The sequence below is a fragment of the Myotis yumanensis genome, unplaced genomic scaffold (assembly GCF_028538775.1).
Source record: "Myotis yumanensis isolate MYYU_CA2020_CCGP unplaced genomic scaffold, mMyoYum1.0.hap1 SCAF_1, whole genome shotgun sequence".
Taxonomy (NCBI): Eukaryota; Metazoa; Chordata; class Mammalia; order Chiroptera; family Vespertilionidae; genus Myotis; species Myotis yumanensis.
In genome coordinates this window covers 51,329,561-51,348,355 of record NW_027223752.1, presented here as the reverse complement: position 1 = coordinate 51,348,355, position 18,795 = coordinate 51,329,561, and the positions used below count along the sequence as shown (strand labels likewise).

The 18,795-nt window shown below is 39.2% G+C and overlaps 1 protein-coding gene across 3 annotated transcripts; it reads right to left on the bottom strand.

The window, feature by feature from the left end:
• Positions 1-18,171, bottom strand: MTFMT (mitochondrial methionyl-tRNA formyltransferase). 3 transcript variants are annotated; one of them, XM_070420834.1, is made up of 9 exons: positions 17,940-18,171; positions 16,122-16,331; positions 14,004-14,126; positions 12,623-12,725; positions 11,101-11,176; positions 9,311-9,402; positions 3,915-3,993; positions 3,004-3,086; positions 1-1,189 (listed from the first exon to the last, which is right to left on the bottom strand). In XM_070420834.1, the coding sequence occupies exons 1-9, from the start codon at positions 18,158-18,160 to the stop codon at positions 995-997; spliced, it is 1,182 nt and encodes a 393-aa protein (XP_070276935.1). In that variant the 5' UTR covers positions 18,161-18,171; the 3' UTR covers positions 1-994. The 3 variants fall into 3 exon arrangements, with proteins under 3 accessions (XP_070276935.1, XP_070276944.1, XP_070276951.1); XM_070420843.1 differs by having other exon boundaries at positions 14,004-14,102; XM_070420850.1 differs by lacking the exon at positions 3,004-3,086 and having other exon boundaries at positions 1,045-1,189.
• Between the last annotated feature and the right edge of the window lie 624 nt (positions 18,172-18,795).

Below are 18,795 nucleotides of genomic sequence, written 5' to 3'. Positions count from 1 at the left end.
CCAGATGCTCAATAATTTTTATTGCATAAATACATTGAAAAGTGTTAGTATATTCCTACTTCAAGAAAACCTAGATGTAAAATGTGAATTTACAGCAAAGTTCAATGTGACAGATTACTATTGTCTGTTTACTACTTGCTGGGAACTAGATAGTAATTTAAATAACTGACTTTACTATTTGCTGAAAATCAGAAATGCAGATTACTCCTGAATGAAAACCTAGTCAATGAGGACATAAATTTTAAAAACCTAATAGATGCATTTTTTTAAAAAAGAACCTCTTCAGTATACATATGCATATCAGTTAGTTGCACTTGCTCTTAGGGAAACATAAAATCTCCTTGACTCTGACATAAATAAAATTTTTATTTAAAGTTTCGTCTGTTACTCAAGTAGAAAAGTTGTGTTTTTTTAAAAATTGATTTCAGCCCTAGCCGGCTTGGCTCAGTGGATAGAGCATCAGCCTGCGGACTGAAGGGTCCCAGGTTTGATTCTGGCTAAGGGCACATGCCTGGGATGCAGGCTTGTTCCCCAGTAGGGGGTGTGCAGGAGGCAGCCAATCAATGATTCTCTCTCATCATTGATGTTTCTCTCTCTCTCCACCTCCCTTCCTCTCTGAAATCAATAAAGAAATATATTAAAATTGATTTCAGAGAGGAAGGAAGAGGGAAAGAGAGAGAAACATCAATGATGAGAGAGAATCATTGATCAGCTGCCTCCTGCATGCCCCACATTGGGCATCGAGCCCACACCTGGGCATGTGCCCTGACCAGGAATTGAACCGTGACCACTTGGCTCAATCACTGAGCCATATTGCCCAGAAAAGTTTTTAACTATTGTTAAACAAAAAGCAGGAAGTGAGGTAATTAATCTTTTGGATAATCTTCTCTTCTCCAACAGTGTCATATTCCTTGAAAATCAAAGTAATTCCTTATGAATAAGGCTTTTAATAAATTACAAATATGTAATAGGTCTTATCTATCTTCTTTCTAAACTACTTAGTGCACTGTTGCATAGCAACAATTTTTTCCCCCCGCTTCTTTGTTGGAAGTCTGAGAGTCTGAAATCTGCATTGACTTGGATGAGCTTGGGGGTTTTTCTGGTGCCAGGGGTGCAAATATCCATTGTAGAAATCAGCAGCTGTTAGTGTTTTCTTGAGCATCACTGACCGAACACCAATCCAGCCATCCTAAAGGGCAAAAGATAAAGAGTGAATATGAAGTAGTAGGAAAATGAAGTAAATTGTAGTTTATAAAACTTTTTTTTAAAATATATTTTATTGATTTTTACAGAGAGGAAGGGAGAGAGGTAGAGAGTTAAAAACATCGATGAGAGAGAAACATCGATCAGCTGCCTCCTGCACATCTCCTACTGGGGATGTGCCCGCAACCCAGGTACATGCCCCTGACCGGAATCGAACCTGGGACCCTTCAGTCCGCAGGCCGACGCTGAGCCAAACCAGTTTCGGCTAGTTTATAAAACTTTATCATGAAAACAAATAAACCAACCAAAACACTTTTACTAAACGCTTAGCTGCAAAGAGCACTGTAATGTATACGATTCTTTGACTCTGAAAGTTTATTACCAAGGAGTGATAACAAATGTACAGATCTGTATACACCTACTTAAACATAGAGGAGCAGAATAAAAGGTATGTTTGCATGGTGCTTTATAGTTTTCAGAGTGTGTCCATGCTTCTTATTATGACTAGTTATCAGAATTCAACCACTCTAAAAAGTAGACAGATCCAATACTATCCACAGAGAAAACTGATGCCAGACAGTGTGAGTGATTGGTCTGAGGTGACACAACTGGTGGATCTCAAACTCACATCTGCAGACAACACCAGCTTCTATGAGAGCAAACTACAGACCCAGCCAAGGACAAGATATATGCACCCAATGTTATTCCAGAATAAGTTGAAGAGACATGAAGGGAGGTTGACGCAGGAGTTCTCTATCTACAGTCTGGTTAGGTCAGATCAATCTATCATACATTTTCAACATCCCTTCGTGAGCATGAAACATATCACATATACACCATATGAAGGAAATGCAAGGAATGTGGAACACTTCTTAGGAAAACACCATCAATATATATAAAAGCCTAAGTGAACATTATGACCAGTCGTTATGATGCGCACTGGCCACCAGGGGGCAGACGCTCAATGCAGGAGCTGCCCCCTGGTGGTCAGTGTGCTCCCACAGCCAACCTCCTAGGGCTGGCTAGTGGCCTCGGCATCCATTCTTTCCGCGCCTGGCCGGGCGACCCTTGCCTCCTCTCCCGAACCCACCCGGGAAACTGGGGGTGGGCGGCGGCAGGTGCGGCCCTTTTCCCAGGGGGGCCAAGGGCCGGCTCCCTCTTTGGGGCCAGAGGCCAACTTCCTGTGCCCTGTCTCTCCCCATAGCCAGCAGGCCCCGATCGACCCGCGGTCCCTCCCTGTCCCTCCCCGACACCGGCAGGCAGGCCCCAATCGCCCAGCCCTTATCGGCCCTGATTGCTGGCCAGGCCTCAGGACCCCACCCATGCACGAATTGGTGCACCGGGCCTCTAGCTATCTTATAAAAGAATAATGGTTTCAAAGTCGTTTTAAATTGTTAGAAATCTGTCCAACCACTGTTGAACAGTAGTAAAAGCAAGTAGGACACATGCACTGTAGTTCAGCTAAATACTTGGATAGGACTATCTTTTATGATGGTCATATTAACAAGATAAAAAGAGCTTGTTAATTAAATTGGTTTACTTAGAATATACAAATTTCTTCAAAAAGAAGCACTTTGGTTACTGAATTTTCTTTCATTGTTTGAGTAATAACAATGCCTTGGCAAAACTTCATCACTTTAAAAAAATTACATGAGATTCTACTATTTCTTAAGAAAAACTGTCCATTGCCTCAATCTGATAGACAAGCAGTTCAGTGAAGTCCCAACTAAAAATGATAAATGATACAAACTATAAATTCAGTAAGACAAGTATGATAAATTTAAACTAAAGGAAATGTACCTTGCAACAAACCAGAAGATGTTGGGACTGTTTGTGGTATATTATGGATCCTGGAATAACAGCCTGTCCTGTTAATCTGGGATCTAAAGAATGGAGGGGGGTGCGGACATGAGAGAGCGAGAATAATTACACTTCATTATGCTTCTTAAAGATTAAATCATCTTGGGAGGCGGCCTAATCTAGAGAGGACTCATTTGCTGATGACCTGACTCTGTAACCCAAACTTACAATGGAGCCACAGTACTTTGTGTGTACCTTGAACCCAAACGCAAGCTTTCCATACACATAAGCTATGAGTCCTTTACCCAGTCTCTCAAAGGTCAACCTAAAAATGCTGAATCCAGAAGTTTTGACCATTTCGGGGAAATAACTAGCTACCAGTGGAGAAATATACAGGAGCTTAGCTGGCCCCTTCATCCATGACCAACACATACCAATTCCTAGATTTCTGGGGAACCCCGACTCTGAACTACACCAGCACCCGCTGTGGCTCACACTCCTTCAGTCCACCACCTTGGGGGGTACTAATGGGCCTCAGAACTGACCTGTACTGTGAAATGGCATACCTTGGCCTAAGATCTCACTGAGCTGCTCAGACATTTTCATTGATATTCACCAGAACGAAATTAACCAGGTCATTCTGCACCCCCTGAAAAGCTTAGTGTAGGAAATCACAGAGCTTAAAAAGGGATAGTACCACTGCTCTGCCTACTTCCCAGGTTCCTATGATGACTAAATGAGAAAATACATGTGAATGGGCACTAAATGAATGTAAAATATTATCATTATTTAACCCAAACAAACTAAAAGAATTCCTATTTTTTGTAAATGTGACCTATGGTAAAACAGACACATTTTCAAATAGACTATAGTGAAAACATTTTCTATGTCAGCTATTCAAAAGTTAATACCAGTGAGGACTGAACTATTAACTTCTACCAAATCCAGAAGTTTAATGGTGTTATCCATCCAGAGTGTCTGTAACGGAATCTGCAAATATAATTAAAGAAGGGATGATTAAAGAAATGCCCTCAGCCCCCAAACCTTTTTAACTACCATTCTGTGCCAATCAGGTCTGACTTATCTCCCAATTACAGAGGAATTGGGATCTCAGTTTCTAAATCTTACACAACAGAACATAGACCTTCTACATCAGTCTCCAGAATTTATAAGACCTTAACATTAAACACTATTTTATAATCAATGTTTATATCTTTTATTATTTCTAATTAAAAATATATGTACATGATAAAAATGCAAATTATATATATAGCAATTATATTAAAAATTTAGCAAATAAAACTATTCTGTACTCCCATCCCCAGAGGTAACCACTGTTAACAGTTTGGTGGATAAAATATCTTTTTTCCCTACAAATATTATTATTAAAAATCTAGAACATACAGTTTTATAAGGAACTTTTTTTACTTAACCATAAATCATGGACTTTTCATTAGTACACACTTATCTATTTCACTCTTTTTATCTGCTATATAGTATGTCATTTTATGAATGTACTATAATTTATGAAACCAGTATCTTTATGATCAATATTCAGTATTTTTAATTTTTTGCTATTATAAAATTATAAAAAGTGGTAATAGCCTGCTAGATATATGTTTGAGGACTTTTATATATTTGAGGAATTTTATACATATATATTTGAGGATAGTTATTGTGTTTTTTTATTTTTATTAATAGCTTCTTTTTAAAAATATATATTTTTATTGATTTCAGAGAATAGGAGAGGGAGAAATAGAAACATCGATGAGAGAGAAACATTGGCTGCCTCCTACAGGGATTGAGCTCACAACCTGGGCATGTGCCATGACCAGGAATCAAACCTGTGATCTCCTGGTGCATGGGATGATACCCAACCAACTGAGCCACACCAGCTGAGCTAGTTATTGCTTTTTTAATGGGCTACCTGGATTAAAAAGCATCAACATTTCACTGTTAAACTGCTGACAGAAAAAAATGACAATATATTGTTTATTAGTGATGCCGAGGAGCATTCCATATATTTACTTGCCCATTTTATTTTTTATGAAAACTACCAATTTATGCTCTTTGCCCATTTTTTAATAAAACTGAGTTGTTCATCTTTGCCTATTAATTTGTGAAAGCCTTTTATATTTTTAGGAAATTAGCCCTTTAATTCTTGAGTGTGTTATGAATCTTTTCCCAGTTAGTTGACTTTTTACACTATTTTTTTTCATGCATAAGTTTTTTATATTTATGGAGTAATATTATCAGTCTTTTCGCTCATAACTTCAGTGGTTCATGTCATGCTTAAGGAGGCCCTCCCTATAGTTCAAGATTATTAAATCTTATACAATTATTTGTGGTTTTTTTCCGTCTTTGGTGGGATTTGTAAAAAAATTAAATCCCTGATCCATCTAAATGTTGCTTTGATTTTAAAAGGTAGCTCTCTAAGGCTAACCAGTTGTCCCAGTGCTATTCACTGGATAATCCATCTCACCCTTTCCTGCAATGTAAAATGCCACCTTTATTACATAATATATATCTGACACCCTAGAACTTAATTTAAAGATGTTAACAAAATTAACACATAGCAGAAAATAAGTTCTCTCAATTTTCTGAATTAAAAATAAGTTTATTTTCAGACTGTGTAGCTTGATCTTATTTCATAGGTGAAGAAAACGAGGCCCAGGGAAATGCAGCTCTTTTTCCCAAAGTTAGACACAGCTAGTTAGTACAGAGCCGAGGATCAGAATCCATGTTTTTTCATCCTCAGCTCAGTGCTCTTTTTATGAGATCCCTTAAAGAAGACATTTAATTTTTAGAAGAGTTAAGTGGTTGCAAAGATTTGAACATTAAATTTAAAATATTAAATGTGAAGAAAAGTTCATAGTGTTCATATTCTTAGATATGACACGTACAGTATTTTTTATAACTTGCTGACGCATTTTGCTTCACTCATATTGCTTCCAATAGAAGTTTTTTCATGTGTGTAACCTTTTTATTTCAAAGAACTCAAAATACTTTAGAAACATGCTTGCTGACTAAAAAGAGGTTTATATATACTGAGAGCTATGAATATGTTAGGAATATAATAAAAATATACAGCTCTTTTTTAAAATTGATTTGAGAGAAACATCAATATGTTGTTCCACTTCCTTTATTCATTGGTTGCTTCTTGTACGTGCCCTGACCGATCAAACCCACAACCTTGGTGTACTGGGACCATAATATAACCAAATGAGCTACCCAGCCAGGGCCCCCAAAATAGTTTTTATTCTTGAGGAGGTAAAGCTTATCTTCATCTATCATCAGAGCATTGCAGAAAGGAAAGGGATGGTAAAAATATAGTCATTTCGGTGTCCACCATCATTACTGTTAAAATGATATGTTTGCATAGATTTAAATTCACAGTTTATCTCCTTTGATCTTGACAGTTGTGAACGGGGTAATTAACCCCTCTTTAGCGGTAAAAAGGCAAAAGCTCAGAGAAGATAAGGGTTTTGCTCTTCATAGTAAATGGAAACTCTAGGAATAAAATCGCACCTTCTGGCTCTTTCTATTAGAACACCAGCTTTTCTTAGTGGCGAGGAAAGGTGAATTGCAGAAATAAGGATCATTATGTAGTAATATATCTCCGTGTTTAACTTTTTGAGGAATTGTCAAATTGTTTTTCACAGCAGCTGCACCATTTTACATTCCCACTACCAATGTATGAAGGTTCCAAATTTCTCCACAACTGTGTCAACACTTTTACTGTCTGTTTAATTATAGCGATCCTAGTAGGTGTGAAGTGGTATTTCAGTGTAGTTTTGATTTGCATTTTCCTAATGACTAAAGAAGTTGATCATGTTTTCATGGGTTTATTGGTAATTTATATGTCTTCTTGGGAGACATGTCAGATCCATTGTGCATTTCCTAATCAGGTTGTCTTTTTGCTGTAGCGTTTTAAGAGTTCTTTATATAATCTGGATACTAGATCTTTATTAGATAAATGTTTTACAAATATTTTCTTCTGTTCTATAGGTTACCTTTTTGTTTTCTGAGAATGTTTTTTGAAGCCCAACTGTTTCTTTTAATCCTCACCTGAGGATGTGCCTTTATATTGTTTTTTGGGAGAGAAACACTGATCAGTTGCCTCCTGTATGCGCCTAGACCAGGGATAGAATCTACAACCTAGGTATGTGCCCTGACTGAGAATCAAACCTGCAACCTTTTGGTGTACAGGACAACACTCCAACCAACTGAGCCACCTGGCCAGGGTGAAGCCCAGCAGTTTTTAATTTTCAAGTCCAATTTCTCTATTTTTAGTTTGGTTGCTTATCCTTTAGGCAAGATATCTAAGAACCATTGTCTAATTCAAAGTCATTAAAATTTACCCTTGTTTTCTTCCAAGAATTTTATAGTTTTAGCTCCCACATTTAGGTCTCTAATCCATTTTGAGTTCATTTTTTATATATAGTATGAGGTAGGACTCCAAATTCATTTTTTTTTATTGTGAATATCCACTTGTCCAAACTCCATGTGGTGAAAAGACTATTCTTTCCCTATCAAATTGTCTTGGCACCCTTACAAAAAACTAATTGAACACAAATGTATGGGTTTATTTTTGCCTCTCAAGTCTATCCCACTGAGCTATATATCTATGTTTGTCAGTACCACACTTGATTACTGTAGCTTTGCAGCAAGTTTTAAAATCAGGCAGTGTGAGTCCAACTTTATTCTTTTTTTCAAGAATTTTTGGCTATTCTGGTCCTCCTGGGATTTGGTATGAATTTTAGAATCAGCTTGTCAATTTCTGCGAAGAAGTTAACTGGGATTTGTATAGTAATTGTGTTGAATCTGTAGGTCAATTTGGACAATGGTACCATCTTAACAATATTGTCTTCCAGTCCATGAATACAGAGGTCTTTCTGTTTATTAGGTCTTCTTTACTGTTTACCAGCTCTTAATTTTGGGGGGGATTCTTTGTTTTTCTCTAAGATCATGCCATCTGCAAATAGAGATAGTTTAACTTCTTCTTTTCCAATCTGGCTCCTTGTATCTTTTCCTTGTCTAATTGCCCTGTTACCTCCACTGTTGCGTAACAGTGATCCTTGCTCCGGATCTTAGGGGGGGAAAGCTTTCAGTTTTTCACTATTAAATATGTTAACTGAGGGTTTTTTGGTAGATGTTCTTTATCAGGTTGGGAAAGTTCCCTTCTATTCTTAGTTTATTGAGCATTTTTTAAAAATCAGTAAGGACACTGGCCTGGCCAGGACGGCTTAGTGGTTGAGCATCAACCTATGAACCAGGAGGTCATGGTTTGATTCCCAGTCAGGGCACATGCTGAGGTTGCAGGCTTGATCCCCAGTAGGGGGTGTGCAGGAGGCAGCCAATCAATAATTCTCACCACTCATGTTTCTATTTCTCTCTCCCTTCCTCTCTGAAATCAATAAAAATATATTAAAAAAAAAAAAGGACATTGGGTTTTGTCAAATGTTTTTCCTGCATCTATTGAGACAATTCTGTGGCTCTTGTCCTTTATTCTATTAGTATGGTATATTGCTTTGATTAATTTTTGTATGTTGAATCAACCTTGCATTCCTTGGATAAATCTCACTTCGTCATAGTGTATAATCCTTTTCCATATGTTGTTTGATTCAGTATGTTAATTATGTTGAGGGGTTTTGCCTCTATATTCATAAGGGATATTGATTTTTAGTTTACTTTTCTTGTAATGTCTTTATCTGGTTTTGCCTCTGCTTGGAATGCTCTTACTAATCTCGGCATGGCTGACTCCTTACTGTTTTTCAGATCGCAGCTTAGGTGATAGTTCAGAGGTCTTCCCCATCTAGCCAATCTAAAATAACCTCCAGTTAGTCTATCCTCTTAAAATTTTCATCAAAGAATTTATCACACTATCTGATATTTTCATTTATTTGCTTATTTGTTGTCTTCCCACATCATTTTATCTATAGTACCTGGGCCTGACATAATATGGGCCTTAAATATTCTGTTTAATGAATGAATAAATAATAGCAGATATCATTTAATGAGTACCTCCTCTGTGCCATATACTGTAATCTGGTCATAATAGATGCTTTATATATATTATATCAGCCCTAATTTTCTGAAGAACAAACTAAAGATCAGAGGTTACTTAATGTTACTGACCTAAAGTGGTTAAAATGGTAAATTTTATGTTATGTATATTTTACCATAATAAAAAATGAATTTCAGAACTTTTAAGGTTTGGTTTATGAGATTCATTCCTAAATAAAAATATTTTGAAAGTGAAGTACACACAAAATTAAGTAAAACTGTATTCTGACTTCCAACTTACTATATTTCCAATGGCACGATGAAGTCTGAATATTTCCTCTGAAGTTTGTTCCTCCCATTTTATACAGCTGGTACGAGCAGAAATCTTAGGGGCTACAAGATAAAGCCAATGGCAAGAATGAATAGCAAGTTCAATGTCCATGAACTGATAACTACTGATGCTGAATAATAGATACAAGATTAATTCATTACATTATTTTCTCAATTTTTGTAAATGTTTGAAATTTTCCATAATACAAAATAAAAATAAATAAATTATGCAGGTACTAGAAGAAAACATGGGTGAATTTCTTTATAACCTAAGTATAGAAAAAATCCTCTAATTCAAAATTCAAACGCAATTAAAGAAAAGGATCATAAATGTGGCTACATAAAAATAAACTTTTGTAAGACAAAAAGAAATGCCATAAGTCACGCATTGAGGGGCAGGAAGGAGGCAGCCAGTCAATGATTCTCTCTCATCATTGATGTTTCTATCTCTCTCTCTCTTTTCCTCTCTGAAATCAATAAGAAAATATATTTTAAGAAAAAGTCAGTAACATGGAAGGGAAAAAATAGTGGAGGAATTAATTACTATAGATTAAAGAGAATAAAGGGACATAACAACTAATTACAATTGGATCTGTTTGAAAAATATACAGCATAAAATGTTTTTAGAAAATTAGGAAAATTTAAATATAGATTGGATATTAGATGCTATTGTGGAACTGTTCATTTTTCACAATGCATGCTGATGTGTTTAGGGATGACAGGTCATGATGCATACTTCCAAATGGTTAAGCAGAAATTAAAATACATATACTAAACAAATACACATTTAGAGAAAACAAAGGAAAATATGGCCAAACAGTAATAATTGTTGACTCTGGGTTACATAGATAGTCAATCTTTCAACTTCTCTCTGTGTTTGATACTTTTCAACATAAAGAGTAGAGAAAACATTTCTATTCTTTCATGAAACTGCATGTTAACAGGGAGAGGGAGACCTTACCAACCATTCTTTTTTAAAATATATTTTATTGATTTTACAGAAGAGGAAGGGAGAGGGATAGAGAGTTAGAAACATCAATGAGAGAGAAACATCGATCAGCTGCCTCCTGCACGCCCCTTACTGGGGATGTGCCTGCAACCAAGGTACATGCCCTTGAACGGAATCGAACCCGGGACCCTTCAGTCCGCAGGCAGACACTCTATCCACTGAGCCAAACCGGTTAGGGCAACCAACCATTCTTTAGAAAAGGCCATACAAGTGGGCATTCAATCTTTAGTCAAAATTAAGAGAAATGTGCAAATGAAGAAGTCAAAGTGTTCAGATGCTATCAAGTCAAACAAAACCCTTTGCCCTGACCAGGTAGCTCGGTTGGTTAGAGTGTTGTCCCGATACACCAAGGTTGTGGGTTCAATCCCCAGTCAGGATACATACAAGAAGCAACCAATTAGCCTGGCCGGTGTGGCTCAGTGGTTGAGCATCATCCCATGCACCAAGAGGTGTCCGGTTCGATTCCTGGTCAGGGCACATGTCTGGGTTGTGAGCTAGATCCCCAGTAGGGGGTGTGCAGGAGGCAGCCGATCAATCAATATTTCTATTTCTCTCCCTTCCTTTCTCTAAAATCAATAAAAACTTATATTTTTAAAAATCAACCAATGAATGCGTAAAGAAGTGGAACAACAAATCTATGTTTCTTTTTCTGTCTCTCTCTCCCTCCCTGCCTCTCTCTAAAAATCAATAAAGAAAAAAAAAGACAAAGGAAACCTGTGGGAGGGATAAGAGTCTCCGTAGCTTTCACTTACCATGTGTCACCCCCTCAGTTGGCTGCTGCCTTCCATTGTTCAAACTTTCAGGCAAATTTTTCAAAACTGAAATAAGCTAAAAAAGGAGAGCAATATATTCAAGATGAAAAGAACAAAAGCAGAAATATATTACAACTCAGTATCATGAAATTACTATCTATAGCTTTAAAAGCTGTGTGGCAGGTAAGGTAGTAAATTGGCCCAAGCTGTGAGCACACGTGTCTACTCGGTGGGGATTCAGTAGAGATGTTGCTCTCTGTAGAGTGCAGGTCATTGATGCGCTTCCAGTGAATGCTGAGCTTTGACTGGATGTGCAAGCTTTCAGGATCAGGACAGACTATGCTCGGTTATCCACACTCTCACCCTGCAGGGAGGAAGGCAGTGGAGCCTCTCAGAGTGTACTCTGGGATCACACAGTTCTGGATTCAAATCCCAATCCCACTACCTACTAGCTGTGTCATTGTGGAAAAGTTATTTTACTTGTCTGTGATCTTCAATGGCATCATCTGTAAAACAGTCGCCAGCAAGAGCTACCTCAAAGTTTGTTGGAAAAGTAAAAAAATAAGTCTATAAAGTATACTGGCACACAAGTCAGTGCTCGATAAATGACAACCACTGTTATAGTAGCATTTGCAAGGTGAGTAGCTGGAATAGGACACCATCTATATAGTTGGGGGAAAAGTTTCCTTCTATAGAAAATTAACTAGTTCATATGAAAATCATTAATTTGGTTATTAAGCATTTACTCAGACCCTACTGTATACAGATTCAATGAGCTATACAAAGCCATGGAGTTCATGTATAGCTGGGGGTCAGCAGAATTCCAGCGCATATGGATGCAAATGACTGGAACACAGGCACAGAAGTGCTTGGAGGGAAGCCACAAGTCACTTAGGAAATTCAGATGAAACTGAGGAGAGTGAAACTGGGAAGGATAGTTTAAAGCAGCGGTTCTCAACCTGTGGGTCGCCAACCTGTGGGTCGTGACCCCTTTGGGGGTTGAACGACTCTTTCACAGGGGTCGCCTACGACCATCGGAAAACATATATAATTACATATTGTATTTGTGATTAATCACTATGCTTTAATTATGTTCAATTTGTAACAATGAAAATACATCCTGCATAACAGATATTTACATTAAGATTCATAACAGTAGCAAAATTACAGTTATGAAGTAGCAACGAAAATAATTTTATGGTTGGGGGTCACCACAACATGAGGAACTGTATTAAAGGGTCGCGGCATTAGGAAGGTTGAGAACCACTGGTTTATGCCTTGCTGTGAAACTATGGCCCACATAAGATCACGTGTTTCATTTGAAAACCTTTATTAAATACCCAAACTGTGTAAATTCTCAGACACACATGAGACCATAAATGCCATGTTGATTTTTAGGAAGTCAGGGATAGAAATCACTCTTAAAGAATTAAAACCATATATCATAAAATTGTTCTTCTCATCATAACCACTTAGGAAATCTACTAAATGAATAAAAGCAGTGTGATATCGAGAACTGTACCATGTTGGCACCCAATCTTGACAGCACTACTTCCAATTCCTTTGCAGTGCTCTTGGGGGGCACAGGAATGGTTTCCTGTTTGAGAATTGGACCTACATCAAATCTACAAAAAAAAAAAAAAAATAGTAATGTGATTACTGACAGTTTCTTTCAATCAAAATGTCTGTCTACATGAGCGTTTACACACTACCAGGATAGTTTAACCTTGGCCACAAATTTGACTGTTAGCCATTAGCAAAGATAAATGTCAGTTTGAAAGAAAGGTGAGTAAAATCTGGCCTGTACTTAGATTTTAAATTATTTTTCTTAATGGGTAAAAGTATAAAGTTGCATATCAGGGGTTTGATTGCAATTATAGATAATTCTATCATTAGTAATAAATACTATGAAAAAAATCTCTATTTGTATAATGAAATCATAGAGCAAAGAATTTCTTTTCCAAGGAAGTACAATAAAAACATTCCTAATTATTTCTTTCTATATTTCCTTTCTCAAAGGACAAGAGTTTTGCCTAGATTATAATCACTGTTGATTATAAGTAGGTGCAAGTACATTTGCACTCCCACAAGTCTTATACTTTACATCAAGCTCTGAAATACTGGCCATTAGTTTTTATTAGAAATATGCTTTACTTTGAATATCTAACTTTGTAGACCTGTTAATTCTATTTTTAACCTATAAGTTTTAGTAAAATGTTTATTATGAAAAATCACAAACATTCACAAAAACAGTGAATAGTCTAATGAATCACCATATATACATTACCCAGATTTTAGAATTATCAAAGTTTTGACACTTCCCCCACCCTTTTTCTGAATTAAAGCAAATCCCAGATATTGAGTTGTTCTTCTGAACTTGTGAATTATTAGTTTCTATGGGGACATAAGGTGACAATTGGCAGAGTCTTAATACATTCCTGAAGCAGTTGTAAATAATTATTCCTTGGACTGCGGGTATAATAAAAAAATTAAATGTTTAAGAAAATTATTGGTATACAATATATTCTTATGTCAGGTTCCAAAACATTTTTGACCATAGTTTTACTATAGAAACCAGGGCCAGTAGAACCAAGATTCATAACAACTACTATACAAAAATCTATTTCTCATTTACATAACATCTTTTGTAAAAATCCAGTTGCTAATAATATAATTTATTTCAATTAACAAGTAAAAAATGTCACAAGGGCATAAATACCAAAACACATATGGCTTATGTTAGAAACCAGGAAAAAACAGAAAAAGTATAAAAGCAAAGGAAGGACTCTGGAGTTGGAGAAATTAGAGCATCATCCATTCATCCACACCCAGCCCCTCCAATGGACTGATATCAACATTCAAAATCACCAAGAAAATCTCAAGAAAATAAAATAAGCTCTTACCTTTTAGGCCTGATTTGCATAATTGTTACTCCAGTAATTGTGTCTCCATGAAGCACGGTATGGATTATAGGGGCTGGACCACGCCACCTTGGGAGGCAACTGGGGTGGACATTCAATATGCCACTGAGTTAGAAAAGGCAGAAATTAGTATGCAAGTGGGTTGTGCCATTTAGTTACTGCTACCTAAACTAATATGCTACCTTTTATCATTAAACTTTCCCCAAAATTTAGAAAAACTAACAGTTAAATCTAGTCTTGTACTACCAGAACAGGGAGCCAGAGCTAAATTCACTCTACCATAAGAGACCAATGAAACTCAATTAAAAACAAAGCAAGAGCAACTATTCACTGTTACAAAGATGTTGCAAAACAGCTCATGATGTCTGGGAGTTTTTAAACAAAACAAACAAACAAAAAAATGCTTTTTTTTTTTTTTTTTTTACTATATGAGAACCACTCAAACCCTGTCATGCATCTCAGTTTAGTTTAGTTACATAATTACCCTCACTTCTCTTGGTTTGCATATAGATGCCTAAAACAAGCTTCTTTTAGTACCATCATCTTCACTGTTTATCCCAATACTCCTATCACCCATTAATGAGCAATTTAAATAATTTGCTGATCTGTCATTAGTTTAATGTCTCCCATCAGCATGAGTATGCACTTGAGAATGTGTGAATATGGGTCTTATATTGTAAGTTTCACTGTTCAGCTCAGTCTTACTCCTTCGACAAATATTAACTGAGCATAATGCATGTGCTGGCAATGTGCTAAGTGCTGCGGATACAAGCAACAGTGAACCAAACCTGTCCTCAGGGAGCTTATGTGACAATGTGAGGAGTGGAAGATAAGCAATAAAAAACAGAATATGTAAAAAGTTTGTCAGTGGTGCTAAGGGCTATGGAGAAAAATAAAGCAGAAAAGGGGATAAGACTATTGGGTGGGAGATTACAATTTAAATAGTGGTTTAAAAAGGCTTTACCAGTAAGAAGACACTGGGCAGAAACACGAGAAGGTAAAGGAGTAGCCATGCAGATATACAGAAGAAAAGCTTTCCAGGCAGAGGGAACACTAGGTACAGTACAAAGGTTTTGAGGAAGATAAATGCTGGCAAGTTCAAGGCACAGCAGAGAGACTAGTTTGGCTGGAGTGGAGTAAACTAGGAATAGTACTAGGAAATGAGCCCAGAGAGCCAGCAGACCAAACCAAGTAAGCCGGTCCTCACAGGCCTTAAACTTTTGAGTGAGATGGAAAACCACCAGAGAACTTTGAGCAGTGACTGGTCTGACTTATGCTTTAAAAGGATCATTTTGGCTGCTGGGTTGGTAAAAAAGTGAGAGGGCCAACGACAAAAGTAGAGGCCAATTAGGAAGCTACTGCAGTACAACAGGTGAGTGGCTAGAATGGAAATGATGAGAAACAGATTCCAGACAGATTTCAAAGGCAGAGCCAGTAGGATTTCCAGATGGATTAAATGTGTGGTGTGAGATAAGGAATTAAGAATGACTCCAAGGTTTGGGAGCTAAGCAACCAGAAGGCTGGAGGTCCCATCTGCTGAGATGAAGATTTTGGGGAGGAGCAGATTTTGGGCAAAAGTTCAGGAATATAGTTCTGGACCTTTCAAATGTTGGATGTCTACGAGACATCCAAACAGGGCTGTGGAGGAGGCAGTGGGCATTAGGGACCTGGAATTCTGGGAGAGATCTGAACTGGCGGGACACATTTGGGAGTTGTCAGCATATATATGAAATTTTAAAAAGTTTTTATTGATTTTAGAGACGAAGGGGGAGATAGAAACATGGATGAGAAACATCAACATTTTTGTGGCCTCTTGCACGCCCCCTGCTGGGGATGGAGCCCGCAGCCCTGACCGGAAATACCCTGCTGACCTCCAGGTGCATGGGTTGGGCTGGGCAGCATATATATAAAATTTAAATGAGGGTGAGTGAACGAGCATCATACATTTTAACAGTTCATACCATTAATAAAATGTTTTATTTTAAGAGAAAATACTAAAGAAAGAGGAATTAGAGTTCATATTATTGCATTTTGTAGATACCAGGTCCATACATAAAGACCAAGGTCTCTCTACTATATTTCCTTATAAATAAAACTTACTAGGGAAATTTAAGAATAAGAGCCTCACTCAAAAGTCGGCCAAATGAAGCGACCACTCCAACATCATATTCTCCAGATCCCACATCTGGCCACTCATACACTGGCAGCTGCGACTGGACAGCATACTGCTTCACTGGCAGTCCTTTTGGTGATGGGGAAGGCACGGTGACCACCTCCAATTTTTCGATTAACTCTTCCTCTTTGTTGTCCCTAAATTGTAAAGATTGGAAGAAAATATGACAGTATTAAGACAATGACAGTATTAAACTATTTCACACACCTCTACAGTATTTTTATGATTACATTCATGAGCAACTGAGAGACCGAGTTTTCACTTTTTAATGAATTTTAATTAAAGTTTGGAGAGCTACATGTGGCTACTGACTACTGTTTGGACAGCATGGCTCTAGAAATATACAGAAACATATATAGTACAGACATTTTAAACAACTGGGATAGTACATATGCTGCTCCATATTTTGTTTCTCCCTCTTAACAATATATATGCTATTAAGGGAGTCTTTTGGAAAAGATGGGTTAATTATGCATTTGCTAATTTATGCAACGAGCATTCCTAGAATAAGAAACTAAAAGCAGTGACTGTCTCTGAAGGGAGGAACTGGGGGATAAACACTTGAGGGAAAAAAACAAGAATATATTTCTTGGGCATCATTCCATGACAGTACATACAGCACGACCTCATTCTTTTTATTTGCTGCATAGTATTCCAGTGCCCAGAGGGGCCATTCATTGGTTTATTTAGCAGGTACTGCATCACATGTTGAGGAGTTATGAGAATAGGAGTATACAGAAGGCCCCAAAAGAGCAGGAGTAATGGAGCCACCAAGTGAGGACCAGCAGAAGGGTCAGGATATTGCAGTAAGAGATGTGGGAGGCAGTATGGGGAAAACAGCACGTGGAGAGTACATTATGTGGGGTATGCAAAGGGAGCAGGTGTGAAGGGAGGGTTTCAAGGGGTGTGTGTGAAGGGAGAAATAGGATACACGGGGATTGAGGGAGTCAATGAGGGGCTGCTGTGAGGTGCATGTGGGGAAGGCCTGATGGAGATGACAGATACGAGCGGGGAGCAGGACACATGAGGAAAAAACGGAGCAGGGAAATATAAAATGGAGCCGTACACATGGGTATAGCCCCCACATGTCATGAACTGTCGGGACAGGCTGGATCGCAATTTTTTTTTTTCTAGTAAACAGTATTTGTTAACTTTTAAAAATACTAACTATATACCTAAGCATTCTGCTTTATATATTTACTCATCCGGACCTGCTTTTTGGACTATGTCCTCATTCAGCCCCAGATAACTAGGCCCAGTTGTATACAGGAAGGGGGTGGGGAGCAAAGGAGTGAGACAGGGGTGTGCAGGGGATGCCTGCGCCCGTGAAGACGCCCAAGGGACTCGAGGTACAAATTAGATGAATCCGAGGGGGTGGAAAAGGGAGGAGTCGTCACAGCATATTAGTCTCGTGAGCTCAGATGAGGACCTTAGGCAACCGCTTAACCTCTCTGACTCGGATTTCTCCGCGCGCAAACAGGCAGGGAGGTGGTCGGGCTGGAGGGAAGCGATGCCGCAAAGCGGGTAGCGCTCGGAGCACGAACGGACCGGCCTGGAGTGCGGGGAGCAGACCCGACAGTCCCGGGCGGGTGCGGCGCAACTTCCGGGCGCCGGGTTCGCCGCGATCCCGGCCCACACGCCCCGGACGCCGCCGCTTTCCCCAACGGGGTTCCAAACCGTAGGGCCGGCTGCAAAGGCTGGGCCTCCGCGCCCTGGGCAGCGCCCCCCGAGCCCCGCCCCGGTACCTGGCGGCGTGCAGCGCCCGCAGCGCCTCGCGGGAGAACTGGTCGGTGCCGAAGAAGAGCACCCGCCAGGGCGGCTTCTCGCGGACGCGGGTGCCCCGGCCGTCCTCCCCGCCGGGGGACCCGCCGAGCCCGGCCAGCGCTCGCCACTGGGGGCTCGGCCTCCGGCCCGCGCCGCCTCCCACGGGCCGGGGCCCCCAGCAGCGTCGCACCAGCACCCTCATCGCCTGGGGCGGCCGCCCTGCGCAGGCGCGTCGGGCTGAGCGCGAGCGAGCGGGGCTCGAGGGGCGGGGCCGGAGGAAACCGAGGGGCGGGGCCTGTCTGGTCGGAGGCGAGGCCCTTCGTGTTGGAGGTATTTGCAGGTTCAAGAGTCCCCGTGATTTTTTATTGCATGTATTTGCACGATTTATCTAATCTCCCCCAAGAACTCTTTCTGGAACAAGTCATGTGTTTTCACACAATGAAATTCATTTATTGCCGTAATTCTGTGTCATTTTCTCAGCCATGATAACTAATATTTACTGCGTATTTAATATGCCACGCTTTGGCTACGCATTTTGACTAGTTCCGCTAACCCTCATATCATTAATACCAGGTAAATATTATTGCAACCATCATAACTGAAGAGCATGTGAGGCTCAGTGAAGTTAGGGAATTACCCAAGGTCCTCACAGCTAGTCCCTGTAGCTCCAAAGCGTGGTCCTACCCTTTGGCATTCACAGCAAGCCTATGTCCTCTGAGCGTCAGTCAGAGGCCCTATCTTGCACCTGAGAGAAATGAGGCTCAATCACTCGCTCTGGCATTCACTCTACCCTGTGGGTTTCCTCCCACACGGAGGGATACCATAAAGGAGATTTAG

Coding starts and splice junctions, on each gene's coding strand:
- MTFMT (XM_070420834.1), bottom strand. CDS start 18,160: ATGAGGGTGCTGGTGCGACGCTGCTGGGGGCCCCGGCCCGTGGGAGGC. Junction 11,177..12,622: donor CAAGATTGGGTGCCAACATG/GTACAGTTCTCG, acceptor CTCCTTTTTTAG/CTTATTTCAGTTTTGAAAAA. Junction 3,994..9,310: donor ATCGTGCCATTGGAAATATA/GTAAGTTGGAAG, acceptor TTATATTTGCAG/ATTCCGTTACAGACACTCTG.